Source organism: Typopeltis vanoorti, chromosome 6, assembly GCF_054136105.1.
Source record: "Typopeltis vanoorti isolate ZY-2024b chromosome 6, IOZ_Tvanoo_1.0, whole genome shotgun sequence".
Taxonomy (NCBI): Eukaryota; Metazoa; Arthropoda; class Arachnida; order Uropygi; family Thelyphonidae; genus Typopeltis; species Typopeltis vanoorti.
Window position 1 is genome coordinate 134,293,523 of NC_143554.1, and position 26,037 is coordinate 134,319,559.

The 26,037-nt window shown below is 36.4% G+C and overlaps 1 protein-coding gene across 1 annotated transcript in view; it reads right to left on the minus strand.

Moving 5' to 3' along the window:
- The window catches only part of LOC150105961 (calumenin-like), a 57,594-nt gene extending 35,976 nt beyond the window's left edge, over nt 1-21,618 (minus strand). Inside the window, exons 1-2 of the mRNA XM_090394453.1 lie at nt 21,386-21,618; nt 1,275-1,396 (exon numbers count right to left, since the gene is read on the minus strand). Of these exons, the coding sequence (XP_090250579.1) occupies nt 1,275-1,385 (111 nt within the window). The 5' untranslated portion in view covers nt 1,386-1,396; nt 21,386-21,618. The remainder of the gene's footprint in view (nt 1-1,274; nt 1,397-21,385) is intronic.
- Between the last annotated feature and the right edge of the window lie 4,419 nt (nt 21,619-26,037).

The following is a 26,037-nucleotide window of genomic DNA, read 5'->3' on the forward strand; positions in this document are numbered from 1 at the left end:
CAATTAGAATGTTGACTGAAATATCTTCTTTTATTTACTAATACTTGCTGACAGTCTCAACTCCTCCACTTTAAAGACTCTCAGTTCTACGACTCCTTTTTGGAATCTTCTATTATTATTCTCCCGACTGTCATGTAAAATTTAAAAACTTCCTAAAAACAAAAATTCTTCAGTTACCATTCTCAAATTTCCATTAGGTCTCTTTACTTGTTTTCTCATTACTCCTGATACCAAATGCTCAGCCCGTCAATTACTCATCAATCTCCTCAGTGAGCATGCGCACTCCATGTAAATGGCAAGCTAGAAGTTACGGATAATAATAATAATTATGTGACACCTCCGGGGAGTCCAAGCTCATCACAGGCAGGCACTGTACTCAACTACGCTAAATACATCTCCCCCTCTCCACTACCAAATTCTCCTACTAAAATGCTACTACCATCAATGCCATCTACCGCCCATCATCACCAACAACAGTATTTTTTATCTGTAAACTGCATGCATTCTGAAGGTGATTTGTCTGTACATGGGATGAAAAACCTGAGTTTCCAGGAAAAAAAACCCTGCTACCTCCATATGAGGTCAGCTAACTCACCTTCGATTGAAAAAAGCCCAAAAGGATTCCCCTCGTCATGCCGAGAATCGAACCCAGGTCTTTTCCAATCGAAGGACGCAATGTTCTACTGTTCTTCCAATTGCGCTACAGAGGCATCTATGTCTTGTTAGCACAAATAGAATGTCTTTACAAACCACAACAAAATCTCAACGCTTAATAATTTTATATTACAATAAAGATTAAAATTTATTACAGACTATCAGAATGTAGCAAGTACATCAATTTCAAATGTTTTACATTTCATTTTAACAATAATAATATCAATAACAGGCACATCGCAAGTGGTGTTCATAAATGTTATGAAACCAAAATTAATAATATATCAGAACAGAGAAACAATTGTAAAAATATATTCATAATTATAAATTATGATTATTTTGACAGTGTTTTATAAGAAAATGTAACAAGATTTTTACTTTTTTGAAGGGTGTGCCATAACATCTTTTAAGGTTATTTTTATACAATCTTTATCCTGAGGAAGGAGCCAAAGAACTTGTGAAGCCAGGCAACATAACTGGACTGTGAATATACCACATAATCACACATAATATGGAAAGTAACTATAGAAGTGTGCAAAAGCAATATTTTTGTCATGGCTTTTATAATTGCTAATTAAGAGAAATTCCAACAAACAATATGAAACACATCAAATTATTACCTTATCAACTATTCGGCCTTGATTTCCATTTTCTGGTTTAGGAATTGCTAAACCCAAAGTAATAAAAAGAAGTCCAATGAGAATAAGCATTTGTGTCAACCAGAATGACATGCCTGAGATACCTGTAATAGAAGAACTATAAAAGTCACTGATTTTGGGAATTAAAAAATGCCACACACAAATGGCAATGTTACTGATATTTTCTTCCAAACCAATATTAAATATTCAAAAATTAAATTTTTAAGAGAAATGTGATAAATTATTTTTCATCCATATTTTATTCTAGTATAAACAAAAGTACAACTAAGCTCCATTTTAGCAAAGTGGAGCTTAGTTGTATAGTTATATAGGCAGCTGACTTCACATCAAGTTGCTCTTTGTGTACCATAATCCAAGAATATGCCTTGAGAAGGTAAATCTAGTGCTACGTTTATGGTGAGTCACTTCTCAATCTGGTCCTAATCTCCAAGGTCTTATCAGTGGAAGCCTGGCCAGTGGCATTGTTTGCTATTAAAAACAATATTTTGTAATGTATAGTATACTTCCTAATCCAACGGAAAACTGCAAAGTCTTAAAATTTTCATGAAATTTTAAGATCAAAATTCTCATTCAAAATCTAGTAGATAAGATGTTCTTTTTTGTGTAAATCCTGTTTACAAACAAAACAATTTTTATTATTATTATTATTACTTTTTTTAAAGATGTATCAGATTTTCTTGAATAAGTATGGAACTGTAACCAGCAGTGTAGTTGGCACAGGAAACATGTTCAGTCAAGACAGTCTTTTCTCATTTGTTATGTTTCATGTTGCTTGCTGTCTGATTTCCAAAGTTGGATCTGTTGAACAATATAAGGTTGATTTCACAAAAAGACTGTGCAAACTATGGAGTTTATGGGAACCTTTTTGACTTAGCTTGCTAAAATTGTCTGTCTTATCTCCTAAATATAACTTTTAAAGAATTACTGTTTTCTAAATTTTATATAGATTATATAGAGATACAGATAAGAGGTGGTTAGCAATATAGAGAACCTGCAGGATGACAGACTGACAGTATGAGCAAAAGATAACAGCTACTCTTTTAATGTGGCCAAGTGTTATGTCATGCACTTTTGGAAGAGATTACAAGTTATACACTATACTGATGAAACTGGACTACAGGAAATTGAAGAGCCCAGGGATTTAGGTCTGACTGTGAGCAGAGAGTTGAACTTCTGGGTGACATATTGCAAACTTGGTCAGATAGCTCATTAGATTACTTGGAGAATACACAGACAAGCATGGATAATGAGGTTGTTATTCCTTTTTATGTAAGGCTACATTTGAATTACCACAGAGATCTGGTCATAATAGATGTGGAGATGGTTTAGAGGATTCAGTGATGAGTGACTAAGATTGTGACAGGTCTATGGAATACTCCATATGAGGCCAAATTAAGGTCTATTGGTTACAAAGGTTAGTTAAAGGTGGGTATATAGTAGAAACATACATTATTAAAGGGGTTTATGCAAGGGACACAGAAGACTTTTCAATACAAGGCACAAAGCAAAAGAACACAGGATCACACCTGAAAAGTATGTAAGAGGTGGTTAGCAAGTGTATGATGACTAGATTTTTTACATTTGGGGGTTGTGAATGCTTCACTGCTGACTGAGTTCAAGAAGACCTATGATAGTCATGGTGTGAATAATGGTTAATATGGGATTCCTACACAAAATCTGACTCCCTTGAAATGTCCTCCCCCCCCCAAAAAAAATAATAATAAAATATGTCCTGCATATTTTACTATCCTCTTTTCTTTTATCACTAATTCCATTACTTTTTCTTCTCCACCACCTATTCCCTCCCTCATTTATTTTTTGTATATTTTCTTGTCTCTCCACAAATCTTTGTAGATATCTAATTCCGATATGATAAAATCATATTCATACAGTACATACCAAAGAGCCTGTTCCCATCCTTCATAAAAAAAAATAATAATAATAATAACTGGAGTCATTAACATCTTCAAAAACAGAGCCATAAAATGAGCAAGTGTAGATATTTATTATTTATTTATTTTGTATTGTTGACTTGCACCATTTGTAATAGTCCTTGTTTTCTAGTTACTCTTATCTTTAATGAATACCCCCCCCCCTACATTGAAATCTGTGTCTGCTTGAGATATGTTAAAATTTCTTCAGTGACGGTAACCTCTATCTTTGCCTAAAGTATTCTAATCTTAAAACTCATGTTTTAAGATTAGAATAAGGAAAAAAACCTCTAGTTAAGGGCAAATCCTCGATTTAGATTGCTATTGCTCATGTTTAATAGTCCTTGAAAAATTTCTATTAGTTAACGACTGAGGCATCAAGGACTATGTAAATTTTTTTATTCTTTACAAACATGAGAATTTTTCTGCTAAGCACATATAAGAACCCTTTGTTCATTAATCTCAAGCAACTCTGAATTGTACAGTCATGGCAGTTACTTTACCTTAGTCACACAGCTCCAATTAGTTTTTGTGAGACAGTGCATTGGTTAACAAAGATCAGGCAAGCTACTTACAAAACAAAACATGTTTATTTTAACTAAGACAAGTATTTTACAAACAGCAATGGGTATATCATGTGCTTGAATCACTCTCTAGACATTAAACAAATAAATCTCACACTCAACTTGTTTATCACATGAAAGGTCCTTAGGGCAGTTATTTGCTTACGTGGCATATTGCTTTTTGGAGGCTTAGCCTTGTTTAGAATAAAAAAAAAAGCAATATGACACGTAAGCAAATAACTGCCCTAAAAAAGTTATATAATAATAAAAATATTATTATTACAAAAGCCGATAAAGGAAATGCATCAGTTATCATGAATCAAGAAGAGTATAACAGAAAAATGCAAGATCTCATACGTGACAGTTCCACATATCAAATTATACATCGAGACCCTACAATGCCTCAAAAGAAAAAAGTCCGAAAATTGCTGAAAAAAGTGACATCGTGGCCCAAAGAAATCATCAAGAAAATAAAACCAATTCATGTTAAACCACTCCTTATTTATGAATTACCAAAAATCCACAAAACTAATATCCCCCTATGCCCCATAGTCGATAGCATAGGACATCCCACATATAAACTGGCCCGGGATTTAGCCAAGTCGCTTGCACCCGTTACTGGCAACTCCTCTACTTTTATAAAAAATTCAGTCCATTTCAAAACACTGGTTAAAAATCTAATCCTAAAAGATTCAGACATGATGGTTATTTTCGATGTCACCTCCTTATTTACCAATGTACCATTTATAGACACTCTTGATTTAATTAAGTCTAAATTTCCCCCTGATAATTTTGAATTATTTCAATTTACCATGAATGCAGGTTACTTTACATGGGGAGGAATGTAAAGTAAATTTACTTTACTTTACATTCACCTTACCGTTAGCAAATTTTTACATGGAACACTTTGAAAACAAAGTACTTACCACAGCTACATACAAGCCACAAGTGTGGTTACGCTATGTAGATGATGTGTTTGCCATCTGGCCCCATGGACAAGACACTTTGGATGCTTTTGTCATCTACCTAAACAGCCAACACCCCAAAAAATCCACTTCACAGTAGAAAAAGAATCAAATAACTGTTTACCATTTCTTGACACATTAGTCACCCGCCTTTCAGATGGATCACTACCTTTTTCTATTTACACACACACACACACACACACACACACACACACACACACACACACACACACACACACACAGGAAGATACCTACATAAACAATTGCATCATCATCCAGTCCAACAGTACAGCATTTTAAAAACACTTACACACAGAGCTAGAGCCATTTGTTCTAACGATACAGTTCTGACCACAGAACTCCAATACCTGCGCCATACGTTCTTAGCCAACGGTTACAATCCCTACAAAATAGATAAAATACTACATAGGCCCATTACTCTGCCCTCCCCTAATATACAAGAATACAACATGACCATTTCTATTCCCTATATCAGAGGTACATCGGAAAAGATAGCCAAAGTTTTGTTGAAACATGGCCTTCGCACCACTTTCAAACCTCATGTCAAGCTGGCAACCTGATCCGCTCGCCTAAGGATAAACTTCACCCTTTAGCACACCCAGGAGTGTATGAAGTTCCTTGTGACTCGCCTTATTATGGGCAAACAGGAAGATCAGTGAACATCGAACACGAAAGATATATTCACTACTATTACTATGGCAAGTCGGGACTGGCAGACCATGCTTTGGACACTCCTTCACACAGGATTAGATGGAGGAAAACGAATGAGCTATTTAGGAGTCGTTATAGATCTGAAAGATTATTTTTTGAGTCAGCAATGGCGTTGAAGAATTCTCCCAACCTTAACAAATATGGTTGTATTAATTTGCCAAATGTTTGGGAGACGATTATCCTAAGAAAAACTCCTGCATAGCTTTTTTTTTTATTTTTTTCGTTAGAGGGTGCCAAAAAGAGGAATTTAGATCTTTTGTCTTTTGCAATTATACTGTTTCACTCACTCATTGTCGCGTATACAAGTGTGTTGTGCTCTGATAATGCTGAGTTGAAAATCAGCGAAACATAAGCGTTAATAAAACATCTTTGTGATAAAAGTGTGTGGTGTTGTTAATACCATGAAAAATAAGTCATGAATAACCATCAACACCTAAGCTTATCTGTTCGATTAAATATTTTATGACCTATGTAAAATCGATAATATAGGTGAAAAAAATTTTCTTTATTTCACCATAAAAGCACAAGCTCTTAAGCAAGAATTACAAACTATCAGCAATATGGTTATAAACAATGGCTATAGCAAAAATACCAACAATAAAATTCCTCAGAAAACTACACCTAAAAATGAAAATAATATAGATTACAGTAAAACCATAGCTATTCCATATATTAAAGGGATATCCAATAAGAAAAATAGACTGCTACACCATCACAGCCTTAATGCTGCAAAACATAAGGTTTTAAAATCTCAAAACCAATGATTGGATGTAGAATTTACTCTTGATGGGGATATATTGTTGGAGATAATGAGATCTTGGGGTGATGGTGATAAGGATCTAAAAGTTGGAGGACACACACTGCCAAAACTGTGTGGACCATACAACGAATTCTGGCAGTGATGCGGAGGAAACTAACTTGTAGAAGCAAGGAGATTCTGGTTCCAATGTATAAGGCCATGATTAGGCCACATGGACTACTGTGCACAGATATGGTCACCTGGTTTTCAAAAGGATGAAGAGACTGAAAAGCATCCAGAGGTGACTGACTATGGCAATTTCTAGTCTCTGGAATGCTGAATATGAAGAAACTTGGATAAGAGGAAGTGGACAGGAGGAAGAGGGGCAATATGATAGAGATGTACAAGTTAGTAAGGGGTTGTTATAGGATTATTGTTGGAAAGGTTTTTGATAAAATAGGGGGAGAACAAGAGATTATCCCTGAAAGCTGTATAAGGAGGGTGTGAACAAGGGAGTAAAAAGCAGGTGTTTTGCATGAAGAGTTGTGAATGATTGGAATGCAATGCCTGAGAGTAGTGTCTGCAGGGAATTTGAATGCATTTAAGGCACAGTATAATGAGCTGTGTGTGTGTATGACAAAGAAATCTCCCACCATGAGTCGGATTCCATGGGGATCTTGGGATGATAATAATTAAATCACTTATAAAATGAAAAAACATATTCAACTCCTCCATCTCCTTCCCTCCCAGCTCACCCTGGGATATACAGAATCCAGTGCACCTGTAACTTACCATATATTGGTGAAACGGGATGCACAATTCCATAAAAAAAAAAATTTCATAAAAAATAATGCAAACAATACATCAAATTTAATAAGTATGATAAATTGAGCCTCTCTGATCATGCTTTTACTATCCTACACCAAACTGATTGGAAAGTTACTTGTTCTGTACATTATACAAAAACTTGATAAGAACAAAAATTTAAAGTCCATGAAATTTTGATCGTTTCTTAATCTAAACAATAATAGTGGCCCAAAAATCACAAGAATGTGGATGACACATTCAGCCTGCATAACTTCTCTTTCCAGTTCTCCTAAAATGATATAGGTGCTGAAATTATTGCTTTAGGACTAAGCAATAATTTCAGCATCTATATCATTTTTCTTCCAACCAGCAGCAGTGTTAATGGTTGATAAAATGGTTGAAACACAGCACTGTGGATCACTTAGAGAAAAAATTTTGCCTAGTAGAAACAAAGTCATTATCCCTCTTTATATTGTTTTAATATGTCTGTACCTTAATATTGTGCTTACATTTGGTCACTTGGTTTTCTTGAGGATGTAGAAATGGTTGAGATGATTCAGAGGAAGGTGATCAAGATGGATTTTAGGGCAAAGACAAGTCAGCTGTAGAAAGTCTAAGATATTTCATGCCAACTTGGTTTGCCTACATTTGGGTAAAGGATTAAAGAATACAATTTCTTGACAAGTATAATTTACTAGAGAATTATACTTATGTAGTACTCATATTTTGTATCCAACGATAATGCAACAGTAAAAAGTGCATTATTAATTAAATCATTATTTTAACTAGCATATTCCAAATGCTTAATTTATTTAGTATTAAACAACAAGATGAATTCAAGTCAAAGATCTCAAAAACAAACTATAATAAACAGTGTCGTCCCTGAAAACGAATAGTGAGAAGGAATAAATTTTAAAAAATATTATTCTTTTTCACCATTTAAACACAATTTTCAATATCTTTTAATTGATTTACAGGAAATAAAACTTCCATGACTAAATAGTCTTTATTATGGCATTTTTTTTGACATCATAAAAGGATGTTTTTAATCTTTATCAGCTGGTTTAAAAAGCTACATACTCCTGAATTTTGTCAATATGCAGAAATAAAACTTGAAAATATTGATTGAGAATTTATTTATTGATATAAATAAATATAAATGGAATTATTTATAAGCAATTTATATTTTGCTCCATGAAATTTTTTCAAGTTCCTAAACAATTTAACTGTATATAAAAAATTAAAAATTATTTAACATAAGGGCACATTTATTTAAAAACAATATGAATATGTATTTTAATTTTCATAAAAAAGTGATTTGAAATGATTTAAGAAATTTAAGGATGATTAGAAATCAAAATAGTCGGCAAACAGAAAACTGAATGTTTTGCACTGACCACCTACAAGTTTTCAAATATCCTTGAGCATGGACAGTGTGATGAGTGAAATATCCCAAATTACATCCATCTGTATCATTTCATTAGCACCAACAATAATACCATATGGTCAATGTGAAAGTCAGTGTCCTCATTTAACATTCGCCTTACAAACAAAAATATTAAATTATCTTTTTCATCACTTGGAATGTTTAAAAAGAATAAATTCAGATAAGCAAAGGAAAAAAAAAAAAGGAATTCCTTAAACTGTTTTTATTTACCAAGAGAATTAGTCCAAAATGAATGGTGCAAGATGCGGGTAGTCAAATTTAGTTCTCCACCCTTTAAACCACTTAATTGTATTTGAAATTGCATATAATCTGAAAAGGGACTATATGATATTATATATATAATGACAAATTGTTGCTTTCATGCATGCTCATATTCTTGAATGAGAGCATTATAATAATAAAATCATTAGTAATAAATATACATATCATTTACACTTATCAATTGTTCAACTGTGTGAGGGCTTATTTAAACATTAACAGAAAATGACCATTAAATTATGTAATAGTTACTATTACTTTGGAATAAGCAACTGAAAGACAAAATTTAAATTTCTGTTAACAAAAAGCATTATTTTTGGTGCTACTTTTTTTTTTATGTAAATTTCCTAAGGCTGTAAGCTTATAGTACAATGGATAGGCTGTTAAGTAATTCAGAAATCCTATGCTACAAAGAGCATGCATACAACTTTTCAAGGTGCTTCAAGTCTCCAATAAGCAGTAATCTCACACCAAGTGATGAAATTCATCTACCAGTTACAGATATCTTGAAACATCTATGTTTGTAATGGGATTTGGACTTGCATCCAGTTGGTTGGAAAGCAGCCATATTATCTGCTCAGCCAACCAGGCTGGCAATTTACAGATAAATTTTAATTAAATATATAGGAAAATTAGTTAAATTTCAATTTTTATTAAATTTTATTGATTCAATAAAAATCAGCGAATAATTTTATTCAATATTTTTACTGAATACTGCATTTATTAAATTTTGGCAACAGTGCTACTGCATAAGGGAATATGCAAATCAGTAATGTCCAACTGTAGGCCAATGTGCATGTCAAATATAGTGGAAGGTGTTAAAAAGGGCTGTTTAAAGAATACAAACTTGAATTGATGAGAATGGAAATCTTTCAAGAGAGCAGTATGGGTTTGTTAATGGGAGATCATGCTTTAGTAACTTGGTTAAATTTTATAATAGTGACTAGTGTACTGGATAGAGCAAATGCTTATATTGCATGATAAACTACTACCGAAGCTGAGTAGGATGGGAATGGATAGCCATTTGGTAGCTTGGCTACAAGGATGGTTGACTAACGGAACCAGCAAGTTGTGTATGGAGGTGCAGTGTCCCAAAAAAGGAAAGTGATGACTGGGATGTCATGGGGAGGGGGTTCTGTTCTGGGACTACTGTTGTTTAACTTATACATCAATGATACAGTTCGTGGTGCGAAAGAAGATATTCAGTTGTTTGCTGATGATGCTAAATTAAGAAGAGTAATGTCAAGAAGTTCTGATGTGTTGTTGTTGTTATTACAAGCAGATTTGAATAGGTTGGTGCTTTGAGCTGAGGAATGGGGGATATCATTTCAATGTTGCTAAGTATAAAGTTATGCACTATGGTCAGAGAAGATGGAATGAATGAAGCTTACCATACTGGAGGAGCTTTGCTTCACGTGGGTGAAGAAACCGGAGATCTGGTTGGATAGGGAACTGAAGTATAGGAGATACATGTAAAAGCTGTAAGGATTATCCAGAAAACTGCTGTTATAAAGTGAAGAACACTGACATATATGGATAAGGAAGTGATAGTTCCACTGTACAAAGCACTAATAAAGCTTCATTTGGATTTATGTGCATAGATCTTTATCTGATTATTTTGGTGATAAGGAAATATTGGAAAGTGTAGAGGTAAAGAACTAAGACTGTCTCAAAAAAAGATGTACAAGTTGGTGACAGAAGCCTATCAAACAGATACAGAAATTATTGCACAGAATAACAAGTGATGCAAGAAAGGCACCTGCCTTTCTTGCATCACTTGTTATCTTTGCACTCATTCCCTGGATGCAAGAAAGGCACCTGCCTTTCTTGCATCCAGGGAATGAGTGCAAAGGTCATGTGAGCAAGGAACTAAAAAAGGAGTTTTTTTGCTTTGGTAGGTAGTGAATGAGTTGGAATGCATTGCCAACATGGGTGCCAAGTGCTCCAATATTGAATGTATTTAAGGCAAGGTGTGATAGTTATTGTGGTCTGTGCATGTTTGATTTCCAGTGATGAGTCTGACGTCATGGAGACTTGGAAATAATACTAATACTCAGATAAACACTTATAAAACCTTGGAATAGTATTTTTTTTTTTTTAAACATCCAACATTACTACTTTTTCAAAATGAAATGGTGATAGTGTGTTCTCTCTTAATTTCAAATTATTTATATAATTAAATATTACTTTCATCTGAAAAATGATTTAGATTTAAAATGTAATGAAAAAAAATCAGTTATTAATGACAGTTTTTTTTTTTAAATTACATTTATGATGATTTGAAGTATCTATGTCTATCCACACACACACACAATATATATATATATTAAAGATACCAAGTCATTTATTAAACTTGGTTTTAATCTTTTTTTCCCAAGTAAGCAAACACATGTTTGCTTACTTGAGAAAAAAGGATTAAAACCAAGTTTAATAAATGACTTGGTATCATTAACATAATATACCCAAGCTAAAAAATGTTATTTGAATGTGTGAAAAAAATTGTATGCTACATATAGGATAGAAAAATGAATGTATGCTGAAACAATACTTCTGAAATTTGCTGCTCATCTATCGTCTGAATTATGCACAAACACTGGTCAAACGTTCTGGACATGAATGGCATCATCATGTAGGCTAAATTCTTAAGGACTGTTACTTATAAAGTCTTAAATCTTGAATTTACATTTATAGATAACAGCAGTCTTTTCCTGTTTGTTTTATGGCATATTGCAGTCCATTCTCCTTATAGCAAATCCACTCACTAACTACTGAAAAGTTCTGGCCAAAATACCATATTAGCAATGGACATTTAAAGAAATTCCAATTCAATTCTCATTTGTCTAAGACAGGTGGAGTCCCCTAATTAGATAATTAATGCAGCTGGCTTGCCACTTTTCTGCTGCATCCCCTAAGGGCAAGTATTTTTATGTATGTAAACATGGGATGAAAAACCCCCAAGTTTAAAGGAGAGAAAAAAACCCTCCCTCCATATGAGATGGGCTAAGTTAACTCACTTTCTTCATCATCTATGGGATTTGAACCCAGGTCTTTCCAACCATAGTTCAGTCGAAACCAAATGAGTACAGAGGCTTCATTAACCACTCATATGGATAAAATATTAAAAATATAAACTTCATATCCATGTTATTTCTATAATATCCAAAGATTATATTGACTTCAATGAACACTCCAAATGTAATTACAGACATGATTGAGACATTCAAATTACTGAAGGGTTTCTATAAAATTAATTCAGAAGATATTTTTGAGAACAGGGCTGGTTGTGGGAGGACTAGGGGACATCCATGGAAACTGGGCAAAAGTGTGGTTAGTAAGGGTGTTAGAGCTGGGTTCTTTACTTTTAGAGTAGTGAATGAGTGGAATGCGCTCCCTGAGTCTGTGGTGGATGCTGTGACAGTGAATGAGTTTAAGGCGAGGTATGATAGATACTGTATGAATGTCAAATAGTTGTGATGAATATGATTTAGGGCCTCCCTCGATGAGTCTAATGACTCCCTGGAGTTGCCCGTAATAATAGTAATAATGTACACATCAAGGCGGTACAGTGGTTAAAGAAATTAGTTGAGCAAATAGTCGCATTGTGTCTAGATTGAGAGTTAAATGTAGACGGTGTGTGGAGTGTCCTCCCACTATGAGTCCTTGGAGGTGTCATATTAATAATGACTGTCCAAAAAATTATAACTTCTATTATAGAGAGAAAAATAGGCAGTGAAAGCAAGATGGTGTGACTTGCAGTGTTATCAATTAATTATGTTTATAATTAAAAAAATTATCAGATTTCTCCATTCAGGCCCACACTAACTCAACCACAATATCTATCATGCCTTTCCTTATACTCATTCACTGATAATGCAACCATTCCACCTATTCACCACTCTCCAAGCAAAAAATATTATACAGACATCTCCATGGGATCTGAAGGAATATTGCAAGAGATATGTGCACATACAAACCATTATTCACACATTACCTGTCATACCTGTCCTTAAACTCATTTATTAACACAATCATAACTTCTGGCAGCACATTCTTCCACCCATCCCAAATCAAAAAATCTAGTCCTTGAATGTTTACTAACCATTCATGCAACCTCCAGGAGTAGCCCTTTGCTCAAGCTCAACCCCTACTTGTGTATTGAAAAATTTCTTCTGCATAAAAATACTCTAGTAACTCATGTAGTCTTCTAAAATAGTGTAGTAACTTATGTTTCTATCATCTCTCTTTTTCCATCTATCAACTAAACTTTTGCAATCCACACCCATCCATCTTCAATATATTCTCATAGGAGCATTGTGACTTGCCACTATTTCAGTCACTCACCTCTGGAAAGTTTCCAAGAAACACAAATAACTAAATATGTACTCAGTAGTCTACATGTGGCCATATCAAAGCCTTATAGAGCGGATATAATATTATAAGTCAGTGTTTTTAAATATACAAGTAATCCTTGGAGGTATTTTGCTCACTTTTGTTGCAATATGTCCTCTGAACTCTAACACCATCATTATCCAAATCTGTACTCATTAATTCTTGCAGTCCAGTTCTGTGTAATATACAGCACAATCTTTATGTTCTAATGAACAGGCTTGCATTTTGTAACATTAAACTGACTAAAAATAAATGCACATTCCTCTCCCCCTTATATCTAGCCATATCCTTGTTAACCATGGCTAACCCCTTTGTTCTCTCCACAACTGCCATGTATTAAGATTTCTTTTGCACCTATTTTATAAAATCCCTTAGGTACCTTATATTATCCCATTTTCTCTCTTTTCATCTGCCACCCAAATTTTGCAATTTACAATATCTTAATAAACATAATAAATCCACATAATAAACATTCTACAAACCCATAATATGCAGAGAAAAGGTGCTGTTGTTGGTTATTCATAATAGTGCTTTGCAGTACAAACAATGGCAAAAGAAGAAAAAAAAAAAAAACTTTCTTCTTTTGGTGTTTATACCATGAAGCGCTATTATATACAAATCCATTATCATCCTTACCTTTATCTGAATCATCTCACCACCTATTGAAATTCCTTTATAAGAAACCCAGGAAATCAGATCTAGGCACATGAGCCCCTTATCCCTATCCATTAGGGTGTATTTTTCAAAATCCTAAAGCTCTTTTGTACTATTTTGACATGTTCACAACGTTGTTCTTGAATTTCAATTCCTTATCTTCTCTCTCAGATTCTTAGCTTAATTTCTTGCAGCCAGTATTAGGAATGTAACACACAGCTTACACTTTAGAAACATTGAAATGGCCACTATTATTCCTTTGTCTCTGTGTTAACTTATTCTAATCCTACAAAGATTTCTTTATTTTCAGTTACTATTGCTCTCATCATCTTCATCAGCAGTAGCAAATAGCTGGGTATTTCCCTTCAAATCATCATCAGTGATGTAGAAATTAACAAAAGTGATCCATGCACAAAGCCCTATGACACACTTGTGGTTACTTGCATTTTCCTAGAATCAACTATACTGTGTACTACTTTGTGGCCTGTATGAGCCACCCTATTATCCATCAGCTTCATTCATTCTCATCTGTTCCAATTTACATAATAGCCTCTCATGCAGTATTCTATCAAATTCCTTTGCAGTATGCCAATATCACTGTATTGAAGGTGTCTGGTTACAGTTAGGTTTAAAGCCAAAAAAGAGGAAATATAAGATAAACATATAAGTTACTAAAGGAGCTTCTATAGGATCATGGAAGAGAAAGAAACAAGGACTTGTTATTATTATTATTATTCAGACCTCCATGGAGTCAAAAGACTCATCGTGGAAGGTCCTTCCTAGGAAACACAAAGTCTATCATACCACTCCTTGAATTCATTGACCATTCTTGCTCTCACCACTATCAGGCAATGCATTCCACCGTTCAACCACCCTCCATTCCATGCAAAGAAACCACTCATCACCTTCTTGCTCACAGCAAGAAGGTGATGAGTGGTTTCTTTGCATGGAATGGAGGTTTCTTTGCAAAAAGGTGATGAGTGGTTTCTTGCCATCCCTGGAAGTTCCTTTTGCAACTTCCAGGGATGGCCCCTTGTCATCGCTCCTTCCTGCTGTTCCACCAAGCAAAAGAACTCCCCAGTGTCAACCCTGTAACTACCTCTCAACAGTTTAAAAGTCTCAATCATATCACCTTTCCTCATATCTACCAAACTCTGCAGTTCACATTCCCTCAGCTGATCCTCATAGCTAAGCTAACATTGTACAGTCCTGAAACCATCTTTGTTATCTGCCTCTATACCCTTTCTACATTTATCCCCTTCAAATCCAGGGGACCAAAGTGGTAAGGAGGGCAACGAACTGTCAGAGGCAGTTGTGCATGTTTTGATAAGCAAGTTTAAGAGGTATGGCAGACACTGTGTCAAATAATAGTGTGAGCTTCCCTTTCTAACTCCATGGAAATGCTTATGTAATAATAATTATAAGTGAAACCACTCATATAAGCAGCTAGATGGTTCACTCTTGCAGTTTAAACCAAACCAAGAAACATTCAGGAACATTTACACTATAATTTAAACCCAGTGGCATGACTATGATCTTTAGATTTCCCAACAAAAACGTTTTGTGCATACTTTTAGAACTCAAATTGGGACAGTATGAAATATTTTCAAAAGGGTCATGATTGCTAATGAGTCAATGAGAAGATGGTGTGCAGTTTATAGATATGAGGTGAATTTGATGAATAAAAGAAATTGTATATAACTGATGGACTGCATTTGAATGGTTTGGAGTTTTATGTTTGGAGAAAGCATAGTTCACGCCTCCCATTTCTGTTAGATCTACAGGAACTTGTGCTCCAGCTGTTCAACGTCCTTTTACAGTCGAACTGCATACTCACCAAACCTGCTACTCCATTTCATCTTTCATTCCTTCTACCTCAATTCTGTGGAGCAGAACAGTCTCCCTCATGAAGCATTTCCAAAGGACTAGAATTTTCAACAGATTACTCTATACTGATCCCATCCTGACACAGCATCTGTTTGCTATAGGCTCTTCTACCTTCCTTTTGTGTGGGAAAAAAAAAAAAAAAAAAAAAAGTTGCATTACTAAGCAATCACTCTGCAAGAGTGTATTACCTGAGCATAGACTTGCAGTTGATGCCTTATGCGAGTTCATCCTTTATCCAAGTGTAAGCAAACAAAGTTTGCACTTGAAGTAACTTCACAACTGGGCTACTTGTATATAGAGGCTAATGACTTCAAATCAATTGCTGTAGTAGCCCATAATGCAATGCACATATTCTTATGGACATGTATAATGCTATGTATTATGGGAAGAGCCACTACCCAGACTGGGTTCAACCTTTATTGAGATCTCATCAGTGGAAGCCAGACCAAGAAGAGATTACCAAGGTTGAAGTAATGCAGAAGTCATATTTCCATACCGAAAAATATCAAAGTGAATAGTGAGCAGTAAGAATAGATGGTATGGCAGCCTGTCTGCTATGAGAATGTGCAAGAGAACTGGCAGCACTTCTGACAAAGTTGTTTAATCTAATTCTCAGCTCTGGTAGGATTCCAGAGGAGTCTGAAAAGAGGGTGAGATAGTTCCATTACATAAAGGTGTCTCCAAGACAGAAGCAGCAAATTAGAGCGCAATTAGTATCTCAGGAGTGATGGTTAAAGTAATGTAAAAGTTGGTCAAATGTAAAATTCAGGAATGGGCAAATAAAAATATGATACTCTATGGGAGGGCAGCATGGCTTTGGTTCTGCATTACTAAGGCAGAATTGGATGAAGGAAATGCTCACGCTACATAAGTTGGAGCAAATGGGCATGGATATGAGGCTGGTAAAATCGATGGGGAGAGCTAATGGTAGACATCCTCCTTATCTCATACACCACCCTCCGAGTGGTGTATGGTGGAGTGATCCAGGGCTCTGTACTCGGCCACTACCCTAATTTGTATATTAATGATACAGGGAAAGATTTATTAGTATTATTTTGGTAACATCCATGGAGTCAATAGACTCATCATGGAAGGTGCACTCAACTAACAACACATCTATCATAACGAGCTTTGAGGCTATTTATACTACCTGCATTCATAATGCACTCTAGCAATGCATTCCACTCACTAACAACTCTCTACATAAAACATCTACTCCTCATACCCTTCTTCACCACATCTTTATACAACTTCCAGGGATGGCCTCTTATTCTTCCCATCTTAACATCCACTCTTTTTATAATTCCTTCTGTATTCATCTGATAGAATCTCTTAACTAACTTGAAGGTCTCTCATATCTTCTCATTTCCCTTCACCAATCTTTGCAATCTACTGCACTCAAACACTCTTCATAATCAACACTCTAGAGTTGTGATATCACTTTGTTATCACACTAGTGTTTCCACATCGCAATGAAAACTAGGTGCCAAATCTGAACACAATAGTCCATATGTGGTCTGACCAATACTTTATTATTATTACTACATGGCACCTCCAAGGAGTCCAAAGACTCATCGATAGAGCACCTACTCTACGACTCTCCATCTCCACCACTCAATCCATCAACTACAGCAAATCGCAACTACCACCATTACCATTTACACCAATGCCACCTACTGCTCACCACCACCAGTAGTGTTTTCACAGATAATCACAAATAGCATGCCCACAGCAAACCCATGGGCATGCTACTGGGGGCATCTTTTGGCTGGAGAGCAGATACGCTGACCACTTGGCCAACCAGGCTGGTGGTGCCTCTACCACCACCTCCTTATCCTAAAATGTCAATGTACTTTTTATCATAGCTGCAATATGATGTAGTCTTTAACATTTGTGATATGTCCACAGAACTTCAGTTCACTGTCTACCATCACTCCCCATTAACTTCCTGAAGTACAGCTCCAACAATACAATACATAGCCTTATATCTCTGTATCCCAAAGTGTAACACCTTGCATTTATTAATCTTAAAACTGCAACCCCACTCATTTGTCCAAGCTAAAAGTCTATTCAAATCTTCCTGTAGAGAATTAACATCAGCACTACTCCTCATAATTATACCTATTTTGCATCATCAACAAACATTTGAAGATCCACAGTCAATCCACATGAAATATTAACAAATATATTAAGCAGTAAGGGTCCAAAGAAAAGAACCCTGAGACACTCCACTTCAGAAAAGTGAAGTGACTCCACTAGTCACTTTCCTTTTCTGAGACACTGCTCCATCATACACAACTTGCTGGTATCTTTCAGAAAGCCAATCTTCAATCCATTCTAACTAATCTGCTATCTAATCTCATTTTCTGAAGCTTATAAACCAATCTGTCATGTAATAATTATCAAATGCCTTTGTCCAACAAAATAACTCTATATGAATTGATCTTATCAACATTCGTCACCTTATCATAAAATATAAGCAGACTGCTAAAACAAGACCTGCCCTTCACAAACCCATGCTGACCAGGTCAATGGCAGCATTCTTTAAAAATATGCAGTGATATCTCATCCATTCCAACAGCCTTATTAACATTAACTAAAGCAACAATTGATACATCTCTGGTTATTCTTTCATTTTTAATTCTCCTAATCCTTGCCTCCCTTCCACATGCTGCACAACATCATGCACACCCATATAATATACACTGATTAAAAGTGATATTCAGTTCTTTGCTGACAAAACAAAACTGGGATGGGGGGAGGGGACAATAGCTGATAAAGGTGATGTGATTATCCTACAGGGTGATTTAAATTAATTGGTGTTTTGGGCAGAGATAATGTTTGTCAATTTAATGTAGCAAAATGTAATGTAGTGTATTTTGGGAAGAAAAGATTACAGGAAATTGATGAAGCTAGGGATTTGGAAGTGATGATGGATAGAGATTTGAAGTTCAGAGGACATATTGCAAAAGTTGGCAAAACAGATCGGATTACTTGGACATTGAAGAACACACTGACAAGTAAAGATAGGGAGGTTATTATTATCCTTCTTTATAAAGCTGAGTTGGCTGTATTTGACCAAGTTTGTGACAGGTCTGTGGAATCTTCCCTATGAGGATAGATTGAAGGTTTATGAGTTGTCGAGTTTAGTGTTGACAGACAGAGAAGAGAGGACATGATAGAAACTTATAAGTTACTAAAGAGATTCTATAAGATTGATGCAAAAGAAATTTTTCAATACACGATGGGTAAAGAGTCACTCATGGAAGTTGTATAAGAGTTGCCGGCCTGGTTGACTGAGTGGTTAGCATATCCACTCTTCAGCCAAAAGGCTGCAGGTTGAAATTCCACCATGGGCATGGATGTTTGTGATTGTCTGTGAAAATACTAGTGGTGTTGGTGGGCAGTAGATGGTGGATTGAGTGGTAGAGACAGAGAGTTGTAGAGCAGGTGCCCTCCCTTGATGAGTTTTTTGGACTCCTTGGAGGTGTCACGTAATAATAATAATAATAATAATAAGAAGAAGAAGAGTGTGCTTAATAAGGGGATGTAGACAAGATTCTTTGCTTGGAGAATGGTGAATGAGTGGAATGGACTGCCATAGATAGTTGCGAGTTCCTCGACAGTGAACGAGTTGAAGAGGTATGATCGGTATTATGTGAATAATGGTTAGTGTTGGCCTCTCACAATGGGTGTTTTGACTCCACGGTGACACTCATATATAATAATATTTTTCTACACTATGTTTCTCGATATATGCAAACTGCAACAAATGGGAATGGATAAGAAACTGGTGATAAGGATAAAAGGGTGGCTAATGGACAGATACCAAAAAAGTAGTATATAGAGGAGCAGAATCCAGGAGAATTGATACAAAATTGGGGTAGTAATAGCTAATCAAGGAGAGCTTGCAGAATTATTTGAACAGGCAATCAGTATGGGCAAAACACAATAGATGTCAATTTAATGTGGAAAAGTGTAAAGTTATGCATTACGGGATACAAAGATTACAAGCTATGTATCACAATAAGGGAATTATACTCCAGGAAATTGATGAAGCCAGGGATTTGTTTATAGTAGTAGATAGAGAGCTGAAGTTTAAAGGGCATATTGCTAAAGCAGCCAAGGTGGCTCACAAGATCACTTATTGAAGAACACACTAACAAGCAGAGATAAAGGAGTTATCATTCCTTGATATGACTAATGTAGATTACTGCTCAGGTCTGGCCACCTGTGTTTCTTGGGAATGAGGAAGTTGTGGAGAGATCCAAAGGCGAGTAGTCTATGGAATGCTTCCTATGAGGATAGATTGAGGGTTTGTGAGCTGCAAAAGTTGGTTGATAGGGGGGGGGGGGATGATAGAAACATTTAAATTACTTAAAGGAATTTATAAGATTGATGCAAGGGAAATGTTTCAGCATTTGGCTAGAGGAAGCAGAACAAGATGCCATCCCTGGAATTAGCTTAAGTGTGGTTAGCAAGGGCGTGAAGACTACATTTTTCGCTTGGAGAGTGGTGAATGATTGGAATGAGTTGCCGGAGTCAATTGAGAGTGTTCTGTCTGCTAATGGTTTCAAGGAGTATGATAGATATTGTGGTGATAGTTTGGGTCTCCCATGATGAGTCTTAGGACTCCATGGAGGTGCTTATGCAATATAATAATAATATTATTATTACTATTATTTTCTATCATTTATTTTGGATGATCGTATTAAATAAGCAATGTAAAAAAACCCAGGGTTCTAGATGACAAAGATAAAATTCAGTTACCAATGAAGCAATGCAATGCGTTGTGAAACAAAATAGTACATTGCTGCATTTTATTATTACATGACGACACCTCCAAGAATTCATCGTTGGAAGACTGAGGTGGTGATAAGGCTGTGGTTATTATAGGCCAATTTGTATACCTGGATTTGTTTTGAATTTACCGGAGAGGGAGAGTGAGAGATTGGTAAGAACTAGGATACAGAAATGGAATATATATATATATATATATATATATATATATATATATATATATAATGCTTAAAGCGTAAAATACATCTGGCCTCGCATGATGAGTCTTAGGACTCCATGGAGGTGCTTATGCAATATAATAATAATAATATTACTATTATTTTTATTCATTTATTTCGTATGGTCGCATGATGTACGCATGATTAAATGCTAGATGTAAATTTGTCTTTGATAATTCGGCGAAGGACTTGATGCATACTATATTTACTGAATTAGGCTGATCTGATAATATAAACATTTTTGTTTTGTAGGTTTTATAATTACGATATATTGAATAAGAAAATTTTTGGCATCTTCAAGTTACTGAATAAGAAAGGACAATCATTATCGCACACTACCAAGCAGTTTGTTTATATATAAGAAAAATATCAGTGACAGCATTCAACATACAGGAACTTTCGTTTACATCTGTCACCATGAAAATGAAAAATTTATTTTAAATTATTCTACTAAAAGTACGTAAATGCTGGTGCAATTACATGTATTTATTGAGCCTATCACTTTGGATACGATCTCTCAGGATGAAAGAGGAGTTTAGGAAAACTTCAAAGCATTGTGTCAATGTCAAGTTTAAAATAAACACAGCCTACACAAAACAAATTTTAAAAGACTAACTATTCTTAATCATAAAAGTAGTAATAAATATCTTATATTTGCCAGTCGTGAATAGATAGTAATTACCTTAGCAAGTGTAAATTCACAAGCACAAATCCGTTCCCTGCCTACTGATGAACACAGCTAACGACTGTCACACTTGTATACATAAGACGACGCACACATGAAACAAATCGAGACACGCGGCCACGTTCACCATTCCAACTCACCAAAAATATCTTTTTTGTTGTTGTTTTTCTTTCTAACATATAGAGGATAATACGAACCAATAGCAGGCTGTCCACGTGGCTTTCTTAGAAGAAAGTTAATGACACTAACTAAAAAAACAGCAAACAAATGTAAGGGTATATACGTTTAAGTTTATTAATTTGTTAGGCTAAACTTCGAAATATGACGGTATGCATTTTGAAAGCTTATACTATGATTTATTATTAGATGAAAAGAATTAGTAGACGTTATAATTCTATACAATGATATCGAATTTAAGTTTACACACACACACACACACATATATATATATATATATAATGTGAGGGTATATACGTTTAATTTTATATATATATATATATATAAGCCTGAAAAAGTCGGACAATCCGATGAAACATGTTGCGTTTTGAATAAATTTAATTGTTATTCTAGTCTCGGTTATAGTCAGTATATATATATATATATATATGGTGTCCTGGAGACGACTGATCGCCAGGTGTGGGCGGAGAGATCTTGTCATTAAGGCTGTGTCATCCGCGTATAGGGCTGTGATAGTAGTCCTCGGGTTTGTGGGATGTCGCCCACGTAGATTGTGAAAAGTAGGAGAGCCAGCAGGGATCCCTGTGGTACTCCTGCCAGGATTTTTTGCCTAGTTGAGACGGTGCCATTTATTTTTATCTGCATGGATCTGTCAGTGAGGTATGATTTTATTAGCCAGATGAGGTTTGTTGGTATGTTAGCCTGTATGAGTTTGTAGAGTAGGTTGATGCCATATCTTGTCAAAGGCCTTGGCGACATCCAGAAAGACTGCAGCTGTGTGCAGGTTCCAGTTGTATCCCTGTGCGATGTGTTCCACTAGTCGGTGTATTTGTTGCATCGTGCTGTGTACATGGCGGAAGCCAAATTGTTCGTTTGGTATTATTTCTAATTTGTCTGATTTTTCTTGTAGTCTTGAGGGGATGATTTTTTCAGCAATCTTTTTCTAGGTTGGATAGCAGGCTGATGGGACGGTAGCTTTGCGGAAGTTGTGGATTGTGTCCTGGCTTTTTTATTGGTACGATGTCGGCAGCTTTCCATGCAGTTGGGAAGTGTTATATCCTTAGTATTGCATTGGTTATGTTAATCAGGTGCACAATACCATTTTGAGAAAGCAGTTTAATGATTCTGTTTGTAATTCCTAAAGTTTTTTTGTTGTTTAGATGTTTTATGATGTTGGTTATTTCCATTGGAGTAGTGGGAGTGATGCTGTCTGGCTTGTCCGTGGTCAGTCTTATGGTATGCTCGACCTGCTGGTGGATTTTTTAAATGTGGATGATGTTTATGTTGTCATATGATGGGCTGCATTGTTTTTCTAGGTTGTCTGCTATTGCTTCTGCTCTTTCTGTATCAGTGCGTGCAATTTGCATGGGGGGGGGGGTAGTGGGTTGTGTTTAGCGCACAGGGTCTTCAGAAATTTCCATATTGTGTGATCTTCTGGATTGAGTGATGACAGTTTATTTTCCCAGTCCTGATTCCTGTGGTTTTAAAGTGCTTTTCTGACTTGGTTCAAGTTGTTCAGAGTTTTCTTGTCCTGTGGGGCTCTTGTGTTGTGGTAGCTTTCACTGGCTTTGTTTTTTGTTCTGATTAGGTCCATGATGTTTTATGGGAGCTGTCTGATCGGGTGGTTGGTTGTAGTTTTGGTGACTACATCTAGTGCTTTTTTCATTTGATTTGTTAGATTCTTTACTGCTTCATCTATTTCATCTTTTTTGTGGATAATGGGTGCAGGGCCAATGTAATCTGGTAGGATTTTGGCTAGTTTGACACCATGATATGAAGGTGTGCAGGGAAGCCAATTGGTCTTGCATGACAAGTTTGATAAGGATTGGGTTGTGGACAGATGATAATTCATTGATCGTCTCTACTTGGTACTGGTAACTGATGTTTCTAAGGATAGCTATGTCGAGTACATTTGATCTGCCATGAGGGCTGTAATGAGTGTGGTCGATGGGTCCTGCTTCACAACTGAGTTGAGTGTTGTGTAGTTGTGTGGCCATTTCTGTTGTTGGTGATGCTGAACCAGGCTGCATGCATGGCATTTAAATCTCCTGCTATGATGGTGGGGTCTGTAGTGCCAAGGATGGCATCCAGGTCTGCTGTCAGTAGAGGGTTGCTTGGTGAGTTTTAGACGGCTATTATCTTGAGGCTTCCTGCATTGTTTGTGTGGACTTGGATTCCTGTAATCTCCAGGTTGGTGGTCTGTGGGTTGGATATGGCGTTGTGGTGGAGGTATGGTTTGATATAGATGGCAGTGCCTCCCCCCTCTGATGCTGAGTCTGTCCGTTCGGTACATTGTGTATCCTCTCACTTTTGGGTTGTTAGCAGGTCTCAGGTGGGTTTCGTTGATCAGCATTATGTCAGGGTTGTGTCTGAGTGCAAATTTTTGTAGTTCTAGTATCTTGCTGGGGAGGCCGTTGGCGTTACAGGCGGCTATCAGGACCGAGTTGGGTTTTACTTTGGTTTTATTCATTGTTGAATGCTGTCAGGATGGAATGGGTGCCTTGAAGGAATTTCTTCGTGGAGAATGGCGTAGGATTTGTTTTTCTGAATTCCTGAAGCATGGTAGCTAGTGAGGAAGTTAGAACTGATGTAAGGTTGGAGCTTGTAAATTCATTGGAGGAAGTATTCTTTGATCGTGCAGCCTTGGCATATGTTTTGTTCCTGGTTTCAAGTTGATTTCCTTTCTGAGTTGTCAAGGTGGCGGTTATTTGAACTGGATGGTGATCTGCACAGTTGCTTGGAGTGTTACTGCTGGGCGGTGGATGCGCGGTTTTGGGAGACCCGCGGTTTTGTGGGTGTGCTATGCATCCTTTATAGTTGGCAGGGTGAGGATCTCCACAGTTTGCGCACTTAGTTGGTGTAGATCTTGGCTTGGTGCATATGATGGTCTGGTGGCCTTCGCCACATTTTAAGCACCTGAAGTTGGCCCAGCATAGCTTTTGGGCATGGCCGAACCACTGACATCTGTGGCACTGTCCTGCTGACGCTCTCTTTCTTAGAATTTCCGTAGTAATTTTGAGGCTGCAGACAGCAGTCAACTCATATTTTCTTCTGGGTGCTATCAATCTCCATGAGTACTAAAGTCATTGGCTTTTATCAGACCTGAGCATCCTGCAGAGTTTGATTGGGATCAGGCTTTGGTTGCTTAGATCAGCAGAGATTTCGTCTGGTGTGATTCCTACTGTGACACCGCGTATCACCATCTTTAGGGTCTTTTCGCTTGGTAAACAAATGTATGATAAAGAAGATTTTTTGTTATCCAATAGGCTTGTCATCTGCCTGTAGTCAGTGACGGTAGCCGGCTGGATTTTGACTCCCTCATTTGAGTTTTTTGCCCAGGAGTATGTCATGTTTTGCTCCCTGAGGGTTGATATGACAGAAGTCCATTTCTCCTTGTCCCAGAGTATAACTGGCGGGACCTCCGAATTTTTTGGAGTGTCCTGTGTGGGTGAGTCATCCTCCATAAGATCGTCTGTTGTTCTTCTCCGTTTGTTTGAATGCTCTTCTTGTGAGTTGTTATGACAGGGGTTTTAGATGGCAGAACAGTAATAAATTCCCCTTTTTATACTTCGTCCTCTCCTTCTGGATCATTTGTTTGGGAGCAGAGGTTTAAATAATCCGGCCAGTCAGTCTCAAACTTTGCCATAATAAACTTTAACACTTCTAATGACTCCTCCTTGTTTAGAGTCTTGATCTGTTCCTTGACGCCTTCCATACCAATCGGGAGTCTCCTGGAGTTATCTGAGCGCTACGAAAAAACCCTGCAACAAAGTGGGGCAGTGAACCTACGATTATATTCCGGCAAGCCTAAGGACCTGCCAGCACAATCCTGTTGACTGAAACGTCAACTAGCAAAGATTAAGAAACGGTGTTGTGTTATAGTGATGTGGGAGGAGAACAGGAAAGGGCCTGGGAAAATTGTATCAAAAGTCAAAGTCTTATCTTGCATTCCACTATCAATGAAGATTCACAAAATCCAAAACTTGCTAATCACCACTGAAACAAATTGCGAAAAAGAAGCACGTCCAATCGCCATACTGTCAACATCAATATCTATCATTCTTATATATATATATATATATGTATATATATATATGACAGAATGATCATTGACTCGTTTAACATACAGGGTGTTCGGGATAAATTTGACATATTTATAATTAATTATATTTTTCCGTAAGTTACATGTATTAACACACACTTCTCTTCATTTAAAAGTTTGGACCCTTCTTCATTCATATACAAGATGTCAGAAAGGATGGATAGCTGGAACCCACCTGAATCATGGAAGAGAATAACTTGTATCATGATGATTCGTGCCCGCCATCAAAATAAGGATATTACGACTGCTGCCCAATGCTCCCTGAATACAGTAAAAACAATCAGGCATGAACTAGAGACTTGCAATGGTGACTACGAGGATGTAGCAAGAAGAAAGATCCCTAGCAGACGATCTGATTGCGTTCGTACAG